The sequence below is a fragment of the Schistocerca cancellata genome, chromosome 6 (assembly GCF_023864275.1).
Source record: "Schistocerca cancellata isolate TAMUIC-IGC-003103 chromosome 6, iqSchCanc2.1, whole genome shotgun sequence".
Taxonomy (NCBI): domain Eukaryota; kingdom Metazoa; phylum Arthropoda; class Insecta; order Orthoptera; family Acrididae; genus Schistocerca; species Schistocerca cancellata.
In genome coordinates, this window is record NC_064631.1 from 127,238,642 (window position 1) to 127,255,872 (window position 17,231).

General features: G+C 41.3%; 1 protein-coding gene across 1 annotated transcript; it reads right to left on the minus strand.

Annotated features, from left to right (window-relative positions):
- Window positions 1–2,223: 2,223 nt before the first annotated feature.
- On the minus strand, window positions 2,224–16,207 carry LOC126088182 (trypsin alpha-4-like). The gene is made up of 2 exons (XM_049906306.1): window positions 15,842–16,207; window positions 2,224–2,866 (listed from the first exon to the last, which is right to left on the minus strand). Exons 1-2 carry the CDS (start codon window positions 16,205–16,207, stop codon window positions 2,465–2,467), a joined length of 768 nt encoding a protein of 255 aa, XP_049762263.1. The 3' UTR covers window positions 2,224–2,464.
- Between the last annotated feature and the right edge of the window lie 1,024 nt (window positions 16,208–17,231).

Here is a 17,231-nt window from a genome sequence, read left to right on the forward strand (position 1 = left end):
TGGTTTTTTCCGTAAGACATATGTACAAGTGCATTCATGCCTGTTTTATAGCACTATTAATGTTTAGTACGAAACACTGGAAGTACAGAGTATGTGAGGCGTAAGCGATAAATTCCCCTCGTTTGTCTTTATCGTCGTACTGGTAAATAGCGTTGCAACAACAAGTAGGAGTATATTTGTCGAAGCTAGACAATATGATGGGCTTAAAGTCCCCTGACTTGGACTTGTTGGATATCTTTCTGTGGGGATACGTAACAGATTTGTAGCATTCAAGGATTTTTGATAGTGTCGGTGAACTCTGGGAACGCACTGTGAATAATTGTCAATGCTTGCGCAACCGGCCCGCGATTTTTGAACGTTTGTGGGCGTCGATGTGGAGATGTGCTGAAGCCAGCCTGCACATATGAACGGCGGCCATGTGAAACGACTGTTGTATTGTGCTCATCCTCAAGTGCAGTTTGGGTCATCAGGACTGTGCTATAAGGTGTTTATGTACTCAGAGTCAGTCGTACGTCATAACGGGAAAACAATTGGCTTCTGAGCCCATGACTGTTTCGCTGTACTCCATTCGAGCATTTCGTTTGTGTTCATAAAACACCATATATGTCGTCACAGTAAACTGTTAGCCAGGATTCTTGAGACAGATACGTTCTTATCAACGTGTAGTTTACGACTTCATTCTCTACGGTAAGGAGAGGTGGCCCACAGGGTGGTGGAGCAGCTCTCATCGTAGGAAAGCTAGGCAGGAGTGTAAATGATTAGCGAGAAAATGAACTCTGTAAACAGAAGATTTACCTAACTTGTATTTCGGGTGTACAATATCATTACAAACAAGCAACAAGAAGTGAGTCACAGCTATTAGAGTAGCAACAAGATCTGCCCCTGATAGCTACGTGTTCTGTGCGGCGGAATGTCATACCTAACGGCTCGGGTTTGATTCCCGGCTGGCTCGGAGATTTTCCCCGCTAAGAGACTGGGAGTTGTGTTGACCTTATCATCATCATTTCATCCCCATCGATACGCAAGTCGACGAATTGGCGTCAACTCGAAAGACTTGCACCAGGCGAACGGTCTACCCGATGAGAGGCCCTAGTCACACGGTATTTCCAATTGCAGTAGCAACAAGGATGCGCTCTCTGAACGAAAGCACGAAGTATGGTGTTAGAGCCAGGACTAGGCAGCATCTGCGTAACGTCATATAATGAGTGCGAGTGGGCTGCGTGGCTGCCGCCCGCCGTCGTGTATCGCGGCGGCAGAGGGGGCTCGTGATACGGAGCCACTGAGGATGCGGCTTATTGTGCCCGCATCTCGTGGTCGTGCGGTAGCGTTCTCGCTTCCCACGCCCGGGTTCCCGGGTTCGATTCCCGGCGGGGTCAGGGATTTTCTCTGCCTCGTGATGGCTGGGTGTTGTGTGCTGTCCTTAGGTTAGTTAGGTTTAAGTAGTTCTAAGTTCTAGGGGACTTATGACCATAGATGTTGAGTCCCATAGTGCTCAGAGCCATTTGAGCCATTTTGATGCGGCTTAGTGAGTGTGCACCATTGACTCCACAAAATCCCCCTCGCCTACTATAGCGTCAGACGGAAACTTGCAATTTCGTTGACACCTTTACGACGCTTGTGGGTTGGTACCAATACGTTATGCCACAAAACGAACGTAAATATTCTTTATTTTCTAGAACATGAAGAATAATATTTGGTCAGATTTTCAGCTGGTTTTCCTTTCCTCTTCGAAATTTTATTACTATCATACTCAATATTATTACTGTAAGAACGTATTATTTTTATCGTAACACTAAATAGAGAATTGAATTATGTTCCAGTATCACGATTAGGAAAGATAAATTCCTGGGCAACGGAGCGATTCTATATTTATTACAGTTTACATGTTAGGAACTCATTACGTACCTAATATGAACAGAAAACCAGCCAGAAAAGAAAGAAAGAATCACAGCGTCACCCGTTCTCAACGTCATAGTTATAAAAGGTCAGTTGCTGGCTCTTTTAGAAAATAAATCAAGAAGCAAATGTCATCCCCGCTTTGCAGACTTCTCTGTTCGTCTATAGTGGCTTAGCAAAACCAAGAAAATCTTAAATCAATTTTACACGAGATATCACAGGTAAACCTTATTTAATAACGTAAAATACACTTTTTCCAGTACAGTGATTTTTCACAATATATGACATAAGATATCGTTGATGTATAGGGCACAAAAAGGAGTAAGTACAGATGGAAGCTGGCAGAAGCTGTCGATAGGATTTGTGGAGCATGGTCCGTAGACTCTGCGCTTCTTGCACCGAAAAGAAGAATGTAACTTTAATAGTAACAGTATTCACATCAAAGGACACAAATGTAACAGGATCAGTAACATGAAGTTACGGTTATGAACAGATGTTAATTATTCGATTAGTAGATGTGTCTCTCATAAACGGCAATGAAAATATAAGATATACACTGTTATTGCAGTCACACTCCAGTAGTGTTGGTGACCCACGAGCGAAGTTCGCCGACGTTTGTGAACACGGCGCCGCTCTCCTGGCACGGAGTATTTCCCCAGGACACGATGCCGATCTGCGTCGAACCACTGACCAGCGGACCGCCCGAGTCCCCGTCGCAGGTGGACTTGCCAGCTTCACCGGCGCACACCATCCGCTTCGTCACCATGTTGACGCCAAAGAAGATGTCCTGGCAAGTAGTGCGGTCAATGACACTGATGTCCACCTTCTGCAGAACTGTCGGGGCGCTGCCACCGCTGGCTATCCGTCCCCAGCCCGTCACAGTAACGGCAAGCCCACTCGGAGGGTCGTATCCGGCCTCTGGAAGGCTCACTGGCTGCACGTCTGACCCCAGCGGGAACGGCTCAGCGGGCTGTGAAAGTAGACACCGGCGGTCAGTTAACTGACCAGTGTCCATACCTCCCAACACATTGCTACAGAAATGACACTGACAGCAATATTCGAGTGTCGATTAAAAGCTGTTCCCTGAAAGAGGAAGATGTACAGGGGAGTGAGGGGGATGGGCTGAAGGGGATCTATCGACATGTAATTGTTTTATTCAGGATTTCAATAGATCGTATTATCCTCCGCTCTTTTGTTTACAAAATCCTATTATTCCATATAACCTCCGTGCAGTGCGACGTTCTTACACCGCCCTACTCAGAGGGCATGTAGGCCCCCATGGACGACGCCAGAGCCAGCGTCTTTCTGGATGTATAACCTCTATATTCATCAAAGTACTGCTTCAGGAGGAGAACATCCATCATTGGGCCAAACGGATGGAAGTCGGAAGGTGCGAGATCCGGGCTGCAGAGTGGATAAGGAATAACAGTCCAAGAATATTTAGTGAGCCCCTCTCTGGCACGCAGACTTTTGTGAGGCCTCGCATTGTCCTGGAAAAGGACCAGTTCGGTTGTAATTTTATGACGACGGGTACCCTGAAGTAGTTTCTTCAGTTTCCCGAGAGTACCACAATACATTTAAGAATTTATCATTGCACAGTGAGGGAGGACATCATACAGAATAACCCCTGTAGAGAAGACTGTCGCTATGACTTTTTTTTTGTTAGTTAGCTGTATATCTAGAGAAAGGCCCAAAATACAATTTCAACACACACATTACATACAAGACAGTGGAGAAGTTTATCACAGAAAAAGAATACATCATAAATCAACAAGAAAGAAACAGTAACCCAAACTTCAATGCAAGTCTGACAATAAAATTAGTTGCAGATGAAATAGGATGGATAATAAAGGAAAACAAAATTAACATACTGACAGGAACCAAAACTGAAGAAGAAAACATCTTCAAAAAAGTAAACAACAAAAGCAATGGGGCACTCATTACGAGATCAGACAAGGGCAGCACCATGATAATAATAAAACATGATGAATACAAGGGTAAAACGTTAAAATTTCGGGAATACAATAACATAACAAATCTAACCAGCGACCCATCAGAAAGATACCAGAAAAACACACAAACAATTCTAAAAAATATCTCACACATATTTACAAAACAGAAGGCAAAATGGCTGAAACCGAGGATTCCGAAGCACCCACACTAAACATCCTACTGAAGTTCCACAATGAGGGCATTCCAATACGCCTAGTTGTCAATTTCAGAATTGCACTCACACTTCACTTAGCCAGGGAACTGCACACATACTTACAGAAACATTACATATACACAAATAACAGAAGCATACAGAACACCGAAGAGCTGATACCAAAAATCCAAGACATCAACATACCCATAACAGCAATATTCACATTATTTGACATTACATCCATGTCCATCAATATCCCCACCATAGGAACCATCACGTCCGCCGCTCGTAGTCTCGCGGTAGCGTTCTCGCTTCCCGAGCACGGGGTCCCGGGTTCGATTCCCGGCGGGGTCAGGAATTTTCACCTGCCTCGAGATGACTGGGTGTTTGTGTTGTCCTAATCATTTCCTCATCATCCAGGAAAGTGGCGAAATTGGACTGAGCAAAGATTGGGTAATTGTACGGGCGCTGATAACCACGCAGTTGAGCGCCCCACAAACCAAACATCATCATCATCATCATAGGAACCATCAACATCAGCAAACAACCATTATAAGAACAGTCAGAATTCTTCAAACCCCACATAAAAGAAATAGCTAGCATTTCAAACTAATCACAGAGCAAAACTATTTCTCATCTGACAATCGGTTCTACTCACAAGAAGACGGGTTCCAATGAAGTCACCAGTCAGTGGACTCCTAGCCAACATTTTCCTCAGTCACATTGAAAATAAATATTTGAAACAATAGTAAAACCCACACAATACCGGATAGTATATTGGTATCATTGTGTAGATGACATCATATGCCTTCTAGATGAAACACCCAGTAGCATCCAACAACTCCACAGTGACATAAACAAAGTGCAGCCAAAAATAAAATTCACAATAGAAAGAAAAAACGACAAAACGTTAAATTTCTTTGACCTCACAATATACAGACACAACAACCAACACCAGTTCTCTATATTCAGGAAAGTGACCACCACCATCACAGGCATTCACAAACATTCTAATCATCAGATTGCGCGCAAACTAGCCTGTTTCCGATATATGCTGCACAGACTGAACATAACTCCACTCACTGAAAACAACGATAACAATGAATTAAAGACATCACACAATTAGCTGTAGAGAATGAATACGATACAAACAGTATAGGTAAACTATACCACAAAGAAAATTAAAAAGGACACCCAACACACAAAAACAAAAGCCAAATACCAATTAACATGTCAGAACTGCAAATAGGTTTATATAGGTCAGAGAAGCAGAAATTTTAATACCAGATACACAGAACAAAGAAAGTAACAGCTGTCATTCCACATTTGCTAAATACCTTATGCACAACATACATAGCCCAACAGACGTCAATACTTACTTGAAAATTCTCAAATCCAGCAACAGCTACCCACAAAAACTAATAACTGAAAAAAACCATCAAATACAAAAATCCATACTTGAAGGAAAACAAGTAATAAATGAATACACAGTTCTCTGCATTGGAACTCTGTTCTCTGCCCTCAGCGAATTGTTAGATAACACCAGCCTACAGAACAGCCTGCCCCCCTCCCCAATTACCACTCACACACTTACACACACACACACACACACACACACACACACACACACATACATACAAAACTGTATAAGATAAAAATAAATAAATGAAAAATAAAATAAATAAATAAAATAATAATGATAATGAAAAATCGTAAAACGTATTTCTCTCTCTCTCTCTATCTCTCTCTGTTTCACACACACACACACACACACACACACACACACACACACACACACACACATACAAAACCTTCCACATTTAATTAATTGGAGGCGTAGCAATAACAATTTCCAAATCGTAATCTTTGCTTAAATAATTTATCTACATTAAGTTGTATATGGTTGCAGATGACCAACTGTGAAAGAAAACAGACACTATAAAAACATAATACCTCAGGAAAAACAACACCATATGGTAAAATGGTATGGATACATAACTTTGTGTCTTCTTCGAAAGTCTGTAATTACGATTTTAAAAACTAATATTTATAATTGTACAAATAGTAAAGGACATTCTTTATTTTTAATAACCATAAATGTTTGGGGGAAAAATAGTGTATGTCTGAAGTCGGATCTCACCCAAAAACAAATGTGTTGTTAAAGCAAAAACAGACAAAAGAGCTTCAACCTAGGGAGGAATATTTCATGTTGTCCCACAATACATTCTGCATTTTTTCATCCGAAACTGACCGGAAAAAATGTTTTGCAGTACTTCTTGATCGCCCCTCGTACTTGAACGAAAACATTACGTACAAGATTTGGTGCATAGGACTTCCGCAACTGTGGGGAATGATAATTCATTTTGAGAGCCGCTTCATTTATATTGATATTCATTCAAACCAATACCGGTTTCGAAATTTTAACATATGAAGATATAAAATATCAGCACAAGTGAAACGGATCTCTCTGAATTAATTTTCAAAACATTATTACCTTCTGCTTATTAGCCTATTGAAACGCAGTTTAGCAGCGCTTCTTCATCTCATGGATCTCAGTAGTTCTTGTCAGGATGTGACAGCCGCCTGGATTAGGCTAGGAAGTAAGTCCGCAAGAGAGTGCAGGTACGTCGCACCGAGGGTAGGCCACTAGATGAAGATGTGCTCGCGCAGTTCCACCAAATTTCGGGGACGATTACGTCGGCGTTTAACCCGCTGTTACGACGTGCCCCCCAGATTTTCTGTGCGGTTCACGTCAGTTGATCTCGCAGGAAAGTCCAGATAGAATATGATGGGGGAGTATCGAGAAAATCAATCAATTGTTGTTAGATCCCGATGAACATAGTCGATCACGTCATTATGTGCCTATTTCAGTAATGGGCTCTTGCGAAATGACCGACTCCAAATGTTCATTGTATGCAGTTCTCGTCGCAATATTCTTTCGCTAGCAAGCCTGGATGGACCTTCATTCACTGCCTGCAGCAATTCATGTTTGGAAGCAATTTTTGACTCACAAGCCCTTAAACGCGTCTCCTGCAACTCTTATTCTGTTTTTTTTTTTTTCGACCACAGTTTTGACTTCGAGTTTAGTGGCCACGTGCGTTACACCACTGCTCGCAGACACTTTGAAAACAGCCCACCGCGAGAAACTCGAACAAATCCAGGGACTTCACACACCGTATGGCTACGGCACGGCCAAACGTGGTTACGTATTTTTGTCCTTTTGTCACGTCGCTACATTTACGCATATTTACGTGCAATATCGGCTTGAAAGATGAAATATTTCGTTGATTGCTGTTGTGTTCTACTCCCACAGAGGGAATGCGCGCGGGGTTGGACGTGAGACCCGATCTCTGCGCCATCTGCAAGGGCTTAACGATACGTCTGTGCGTGTGCACTGGGCTGGCTAATTTTTTGCCAGGGAACTTACATTCCTGAGCGTTGTATGCACCCGCACCGCTACCAGGGACCATCCAATCTTGCGACAGGCGGTAGTCATAGGGTTTTTGCTCATGAGTGTACCAATATTCTCACATTTCTTATGTAAAAAGCTCATATACAATGCTCTCTGCAAGCTTACAGCGCCAATTAGAGTAAAAAGAAAAAGTATTTTACTTGCCGTAGATTCACTTAAGTCGTTCCTATCCTCATAAAACGGAAGGAGGTATTATAGGACCTGCTGAATGAAAAGTCACCTGAGCGGACTATGGACTGACGAGGAGAAAAGAGCAAGTGCCATAACCCGATTTCCCAGAAACTTCGCTCAGTGGAAGATGAGTCACAATGAGCGACCACGTGTCTCGGCTTATCCGTAGATACTCGATCGTTTCTGAGAAAACGGCGGTCAAATTTTTCGACGTAATTAAGATGCCTTGTAGCGCGACAGCTCTGCCAAATTGGTGGCAGAGTGGTTAGGATTGCGCCCCGTGCTGGAAACCCGATTATAATTTTTCTTTATTTTATTTTATTTGTTTCATTCATAGACTAACGACAGCATGAATGTTTCTTATCAAGTTAGAGGATAAAATGACGTTAAATTTATTGCTATATTACACTGAATTTCACAATATATATGTGTCTCGTACTTTCAAGGGTTGAAATCTTTTTAAATTTTCATGTTCCATTCTTATATCAATACTTATATTAATACCAATATTTGAGTTCTGCCTATATTCTTTAGGAAGGTGTGGTGCATCTTCTTGCATGATGCCGATCGTAGCAACATCCGAAACATAGAAATTCCTAATACTACGAGCATCCTGCGAATGCAGGCTAGCCATACTGACATTTTTTCGTATTAATCTCACTCGAAAAAGAAAAGAAAAAGAAAACATCATCAACATTGCCGAAGATCTCATATGTTGGTAATAATTTAGCGGCAAACCACTCGTAGCGGACCACAATACCGAAAGTGGAGCTTGTAATTAACTATGAATTAAAATTTATTTGAAATGGTTTTAGGTGTAATTCCTGTAGTTATTTAACTACAGGAATTAGACATTTCCAATAAATTTATCATTCATTTATTGCTTTTTTTGTTAAACTGAGGCCGCTTGGAGTGGCAGCGTGGTTTGAGGCGCTGTGTCACAGATTGCGCTGCTCTTCCCGCCAGAGGTTCGAGTCCTCCCTCGGGCATGGGTGTGTGAGTGCTGTTCTTGGCATAAGTTAGTTTAAGCAGTATGTGAGGCTAGGGACCTATGCCCTCAGCAATTTTGTCCCTGAGGAATTCACACTCATTTGAACATTTTTTTGTTAAATTAGATTACCACACATACAATTAGTAGACGAATAACGATAGCGTTATTTCAGTATATATTGGAAAACATCTATGTAGGAATCTTCTACGGAGATGGGCAGATAAATCAAAAACAAAAATAAAAATAATAATCGGGTTTAGAACATGGGACGCAAAAGTGTGACTTCGCGACGCTAGCCACTGGGCTACAGCTTCCGTTAAACTGATCACTCCCTAAAAGACGCCTAAAGTACCTCAAAAACTTAGACCGCTATTTTCTCAGAAATCGTCGTGTGCTAACGAATAAGCCGAGACATGCATTCACTCACTTTGACCCTTCTTCCGCTGAGCAAAGTTTGTGGGAAACCGAGTGTGGCACTTGCCGCGTTCTCCTCATTAGAGTAAGCCAAGTGAAGATGTAATTATTGAGCAAATTCTGCAACGAGGTTTTCGACATACGTAGATCTAATTTTAAGGACAACATAGCATCCTAAGTTAAGGAATTGTGACTCCATACAAACAAAATAACGCATAATCGGGGAAGCGAGGTGAACATTTGAAGCAGCTAAATGTAATAAAGAGAGCATGTTTTGTCTAGAGAAATGTGCCAGTATAGAATACGAACAGCAATATCAGGAAGGAATTTCTGAAAACGTAATTTTGCAGCACAGTATTGTGTAGAGGTGGACCACGGACTACAGGAAAAACCGAAAGAAAATTTGAATCGTACGTTATGAGGCAACAGGTGCCCTGAAGGATGCAAAAGATTAAGGAGCTGATAATAAGGGAGATGTAATCGGTGAGGAAAGGAAGACATGGAAAACACTGACCAGCAGAAAAGACAGGAACGTGAGACATTTTTTAAAACGTCAGGGAATAACTTTCATTATGCTAGAGAGAGAACACTGATAAAACCTACGGAGCAAATATACTTTGTTACATGCAACAAACCTTTGAAGAGGTTATGGGCAAGTGTTACTCCGGGAAAAAGAGGTGGACGTGGGGATAAAGCCTTTCCAGGCTTCAAAAAACCGATCTGAAAATTGATGACTGATAACTACTAGTCATTCGAAGTGGGCATAGACACGAACGGGAAACAATGAATAGCGCAATATTCTCCGAATCTGTTGGCGTCCATAATGGTGAAACTCTAAACTGGGCGGAACAGATTATTCATCTTCTGAAGCTGATGGCGTCAATGAGCTATGATCGCACTTAGCTTTAAATAGAAGAGCCTATATCAGTGAATGACTGTTTTATAGCATATTTTTTGGCATAGTTAGTGACTTAGACAGAAAGTATTACTACCACGAAAGCGAGCAGTATGATTAAAGGGTAGTGTTTAGCCACAGAAAACTAATAGATGTTTCTACAAGGTATCAGACATTCGACATAGACGTTTCTGTTAGGGATATTTTTTGCTCATAAGACATTACAAATTCTTGAGGGCTAACAATGTCCACAGGCACGACACCACTATTGAAAGCTACCTTCGGTATTCATTTTTAAAAGTGGTCAGTGACTGAAAAGGGCTTCAATTTGAAGCCACAAATATATTTGATCATTGTTCTTATAATACATAATGTCTAATCTGATACAATTCTCTGTGGACAACAACTACTATTCCGGTGACGAATATTTCAGTAAACAATGGTGAAACTTGAAGTATATCATATACGGATTTCACTTGGACGAAGAGTTACGTTCTAATTTTCCTTGAACTCAGCCCGCTCTGTCATTCAGTACTCTGGAATGGGCATCGTGTAGCCGTACACAGAACGAAATAGTCTGGGCATAACATGTACACTAAGTCGTGCAACATCAACACCAAAAATGGATCAGACAGGGGGATCGTGATTTTAACAATGTTGCTTTCAAAGACACAATTTGAACATCGTACTCATAGGGAATAATATCATTTATGTCAACCTTGACGGTTCATCAGTATACGACACAGTTAAGCCCTGAAACGAACGCGCCATATGTAGCACCAAGCTACTCCCAGTAAGTCCTTTATACATAGAACCAAAGGCAGTGGTTAGGCTTTTAATAAATAAAATATAAAATAATGTACTTCATAGACTCCAGAGATCTCCATAAAACTCAATACGGTTTCACCCCACGACTGATGTGTCACTGAGGACAAAAAATTTGTAGTTAGCAGTCTCACTTCCATAATGTGTATAATCATGGTGTGTACAAGGGATCTTTGGCGCAGCTTGGTGGCCTAGTATTTTAAAAAAGTTGCTTGAGTTTTAACGTCCTGTAAATCTGTACGACGATATATGCGTCTATTTTAGCAAAAGAACTGCATTACCCGTCAACTACATTCGAACAGACAGAACATCAACCAAAGTATGTCCAGTAGGCTCTTGTTGCGGTCGAAATTTATTGAATATCACCAGTGCGACATAGTCGCGAATATAGACAGTGATCCAGGTACTTCCAAGTGTTTTTCCTTTATCCCACTCTTTGGTCACAACATAAAGCCCTTCGACGATGATCGGTTTCAGTCTCTAATGACCATCTTCAGATGTGTCCTACAATTACAGCTCTACCACATTAGGACATGGTGTAGAGCAGATCTGAAGATGGTCATTACTGAATGAAACCGCTTATCGTCGAAGGACTTTATATTGTGATCAAAGACTCCAACAAAAAAAAAAACATTTGTATGTCGAATATATTGTGTAACTTACGGCTTACCTTGCCTCAAACAAGATATTCCCTCACATTTACTTTTGCGGATGGTCGAATTCTAATAATAAAAGGAAAAACGGAAAAGCGCCCCACCAAACCAGACCTTCAAGTTGCATGCACTGCTTTCACCCTAGTAATTTATGTAGTTCTCCTATCAGCGGAGCTATGCAGCAGAACAGTAACTTCGATTAAGGAACAAACAACTACTAATTTCTTTTAAAACGAAGTGGCAAATTTCTAAAACAAATCATTATAATAGGGCATTTTAATAGCCACAGTTACCGCTGAGTGTAAAAGCAGATAATTTCGAAATATGTAGCAAAAATCGTTCAAATGGCTCTAAGCACTATGGGACTTAATATGTGAGGTCATCAGTCCCCTAGACTTAGAACTACTTAAACCTAACTAACCTAAGGACATCACACACATCCATGTCCGAGGCAGGATTCGAAACTGCGACCGTAGCAGCCGCGTGGTTCCGGTCCGAGGCACCTAGAACCGCCTGACCACAGCGGCCGGCCAAATCTATAGTAAAAGTACGTTATCTCTCGCTTATACACAACAGTAAATAAACTGCATCATTTACCTGTAACAACGAAGTGAGATACCAACTCGGAAATCACCTGCTGTAGCGAAATTATTGCACCTTGGTGTATGAAAACTGTAGGTACATTACAGCGCAGCCGCAGTACGTGCAAATATACAGCAGGAGTCCCACCTCTTTGACTATGAACTTCCAGACAAGAGGATCCGAGGATTCTGTTCAATTTTTCTTCGATCTTGGATGAGGGCTTCTCTACAGTCAAGACAAGCAAAAGTTCGCATCATGATACCTACACTATTATTTCTACAGGGTCTATTCTGGATCTACTTTGGACAAAAGGAAAGAAGATTAGGATTTATCTATCAACTGGAGACGAAAGCTCTCAAGTAAGAGCTCATGCTCTGAGTAGGGAACGATGGAGAACGAACTGCTCCGTACCTTTCCAGGGAACCATCCCGGAACTGCAAAAAGTTATTAAGAAAATTTTGGAAAACCTAAATCTAGGATTATAGCCGTCGGCCTCATGAATGCAATTCAAGAGTCATACTAATGCGCCACGTCGTTTGGATTACTTTTGAAAGATATCTGATAATTAGCCGACGCTGTATCAAGACACGGCGCCATGTGACGGTTGAAGTTATTTTTATTACAATCCAATAGAGAATCCTGGATCGTTTACCGCTTATCGCTTGAACTAAGTTATGAATTATAAGAGTATTTAATTATCTGATATAGTTTCCTATACATTTCAACATGAAAGTGAAGTAATCCCTGAACATCTGATCCAAGTCACAAAAAGCCTGTATTTGACCCCCAGAAGTAGAACTGATGCAGGTGAGGTAATACCTGAAATACAAACCAATCAAGGAATAAAAAAAAGTGTAGCTTCTCACGAATATTACTCAGTATCTATTTAGATGACATGCTCAGGAAATTGATAAGAGTTAGAACACCACGAAGCATGAATGTTGGGAGGAGAAAATGTATTAACACATTGTTATTCGCGGATGATGAAGTTATCATACAAGACAGCGGTGATAAATTACAGATGGCACTACTCGTAAACCGTGCGAGGTGGAGAAGTCGTTAGCACAGCAGACTCGCATTCGGGAGGACGACGGTTCAGTCCCACACCAGCCATTAACATTTACGTGTTCCGTGATATCCTCAAATCGCTCCAGGAAAATTCCGGCATTGTTCCTTTGAAAGGACACGTCTGATTTCCGTCTCCATTCCTGAGCAATCCGAGTTTGTTCTCCTCCTCTAATGACCTTGATATCGACGGAACGTTAATCTTAGTCTTCCTTCCTTTCTGTTTTTGGCATTACATAAACTAAATGAGATGCGACTATATCTATAATTTAAACTGAAACAATGGTCTTTTTAGATATTCATCCAGTGGGAACACAAATAGTCCTCAATAATAAACCGATAGAAAAGGTAGTCCATTTCAAGTATTTAGCCTGTGACGCATCATTTGATCAAGATACGGATACACAGGAAAAACGCTAATACTTACCAGCATACATGGCGCACAATTAGAAGACCAAGTAAGGGTAAAACAACGAAAAAACACAACTGCAGACACAGAAACTCCTAGTTGTCAAATGGAGCGGGAAGTTAGGTACTATGAAATAAAGATTTATGGAAAGTAGAAGCATCTGAAATGAAATATCTAAAATCTGTGAATGTCTGAACAATGAAATACAAAGTTATATGTCAAGTCATAAGGGAAGAATGAGGAATCATACCAATAACACAAAAGGCAGTCGATTAGAAAGAAAAACTGAGAGAATATTTATATCGTATGTTACCACAAAGATGTCCTAACCTAGAAGTGCGTTATAAACCAAGGGCAAGAGAAGTATGTGAAGACTGAGAGTGAGATGATGCGACAAGAGAAGGCCCTAGGCCTAACCCAGAACTGGCAGAAGAAGAAGAAGAAGAAGATACAGTTGAAGTGCATTTTAACTCATGTTTATATAGAGATGTATCCCTGAAGCTTTAACGCTATGAAACTGGTTGGATCATAAATAAATATTTCTCATAGAGCTGAGACGGCTTTTTTCATCATCATCCGTAAATACGCCATTCTATAAATAACATACTCTATGAGTCATTCATCCACTCGACGAGCAGTCTCAGGCAGCACCTGATGAAGATACGAATCACGTTGTCGAAATATCAAGCATGAACGGCGCTGATATCGGCCAGATTCCTGACACCTCAAGACGTCAACGTACTCTGAATGTTAACTACGAAAATTTGAACCACATATTACAGTACTTCGGTAATCAGTTTTGCTGATGTTCTAAACTGTCGTGTTTGCTGTTCATGTGTGAGATTCGTTATCTCACACTTGATGTAACCTTCGAACCTCACGTTTCCTATCGACACAACTCTAGAGAACTGCAGGCTACTACCTGTTTCCGTCGCTGGGATGTTATCATTTAATATATAGAGAGAATATTTGCATAAAGAAGAAGTAAGTCCAGACAAAATCAATTCTTCGTATGTAATCGTCATCCAGCTAGACTAATTTTCCTTTCGAGACTTATATACTTAGCAGTACCTCTAGAAGGAAAACAAGAAGGTGAGTAACTGAAGAAATGGAGGGTCGAGAATGAATGGTAATATTACTCACAAAAGCAAGGAAGGCTGGTGTTTACGATGCAATTTTTTTTAATGGCTCTAAGCACTATGGAACTTACCATCTGAGGTCATCAGTCCCCTAGACTTACAACTACTTAAACCTAACTAACCTAAGGACATCACACAAATCCATGCCCGAGGCAGGATTCGAACCTGCGACCGTAGTAGCAGCGCGGTTACTGACTGAAGCGTCTAGAACTGCTGACCACAGCGACGGCTTACGATGCAATTGAGCAGAACGTTCTTAAAGATGAAGAAAAACATCATGATGAGCAAGTAAATCGTTAATGTCGTTTTCAAAGGAAACAGTCAAACATATTCTTTCATTCAAACATATTCCTTAACGATTCAAGAACCCAAGGGAAAAGTTATATCAGTATGAACGGATGTGGTTTCTAACTCCAGTCTTGCCGAAACCCAACCTAGTGCCTTGACAATTGTGCCTTCTTCCTCATTTTCAAAAATTGTTCGAATATGTGTGAATTCCTAAGGGACCAAACTGCGGAGGTCATCGGTCCCTAGGCTTACACCCTACTTAAACTAACTTATGCTAAGAACAACACACACACTCATGCCTGAGGGAGGACTCGAACGTCCGGCGGGAGGGTACGCGCAATTCGGGACGTTTCCTCACTTTATGTAACGAATGTCTACCCCGGATTAGAGCTTATTTTTTTCCTGAGTGGAAGATTCTGACTCATTTTAACTGCAACATGACTGAAACAGCTGCGAAAAGGGAAAAAGACCTTCTGAACAAGATGAAGACCAAAGAAAATCCCCAAAACCTTGCACAAAAGAGGGTCTGCTGAGGAAAAACCACGATTCCAGTAGGAACAACTGATACCGCATTGCATGTTATGTTGTCAAACAAAAAACGAGAAAAGTTACTGTATTAATAACTGTTCGATTTACACGTAAATGGACTCACTTATTAAACAATTCTGAGCTATTGTACCAAGACCAAACGAGTTTCTTGTAAAAACCGAACGTTTCGTCCCCATCTGCTGAGGATACTTTCTAGTATGGTTTTTTGTATGGCTGAAAGAACCTGCTCCTCCTAGGAATTTATTTGAGCATCGCATAGAACCATGGAATATTTTAATAAGTATATCATTTCCACTCGTAAGGTTTTCCTTTTTACAATTAAATGGCACAGGAAATCTTCTCTCACCTGCAGTACTGCAATGTCGTAGTCAACGTTAATTGCGTAGTACAGTTTGTTTTTGATGGCCTGTGCAACATCGAGCACAGTTCCGCCACTGTTTCTGTACGAGGAGCCAGCACGCACGGTCAGCATTGACGCTGAGAGGCCGTCGATGCAGTGGGCGGCCGTCAGCGCCCAGTTGGAGCTGATGACGGAAGCCCCGCACCTGAGGGAACCTTCGAAGATGACAGACAGCTGCCAGGGGTACTCCGTTATGGTGGTATCCGTGCCGCCGACTAAGCGGTCCTCTCTCCTGGCCCACAGCTTTAGAGAACTTGGCGCCGCGAAAGCTGGCACCAGCAGGCACAATACGACCACTGAAGACTTCTTCATCTCAGAAGCATGTATCACAAATGCTGGACACCAGCACGTCTTTATACTTCCTGCAGCCGCCTTCGTTGTACCCTTGATGCAATCGTCGGCGTGCACACGGCGGCAGAAACTGATCTCAAGGAGAGAATTTACGCAAGAACCTGGGCTCTTCCAGAGGATGAAACCTCATCAGTGAAGGGTCCCATTACTTTCACAGTGATTATCAGTAGCATTTCGTCCAGATAACAGCTGCTCCGTAGTGGCGTCGTATGTATCGCGACAACTTGTTCCTAAAGGAAACGTGAGTGCTGTTTCTAAATGAGATTGAGAGCGATAAGTAGGATTTAGTGTCTCAACAACTGCAGAAAATAGTCTCATGGCATTTGACTTTGTTTTATTCGATAAGATTAGAGATTTAAGTACTGTGTTGCTCGTAATCTGGCAGCGTGCATAAAATAGTACCCACGAAAACTTCTGTTTGAAACAATTATTACACACTGAAATTCCCCATTAACCCATTTCGGCCTGTATAATTTTTTTCTTCTGATTTCTACAAATTAGATATTTATGTGTTTATTGTCATCAAAGAAAAGCAATACAACAATCAAAACAAAAAATCATCAATAATTGAAACAAAAAAGGGAGTAACATATTTGTCACGCTACGCTGAACATACATTTTAGGCAGAATATATGACAGCAAGTAAAATAATACACTGTATGTGATTTACATCAAGTTCAGGCGACAGTCCTCACTTTGTGATATGGCACAAAACATTCTATGCACAAACCAACATCATATTTCCAGCATATTGTTCTTGGGGTTCCTTTGTAGTTTTTTGCCGTATAGTGTCTCCTTTTTTTCTGTGGCGCCATGGCTACCAGATGATTTGTTTCATCATACCTGCAGGGCGTCCAGGACCTCTTGGTACCGCAGCATTGGAAGTCAGGTAACATTTCACAATAACACCGGAAGTGCGGGAGAGGCATATTTATACCAGTATTTCTATGAAGAAACAACTCATTGTGTATAGAGATATCTAGAA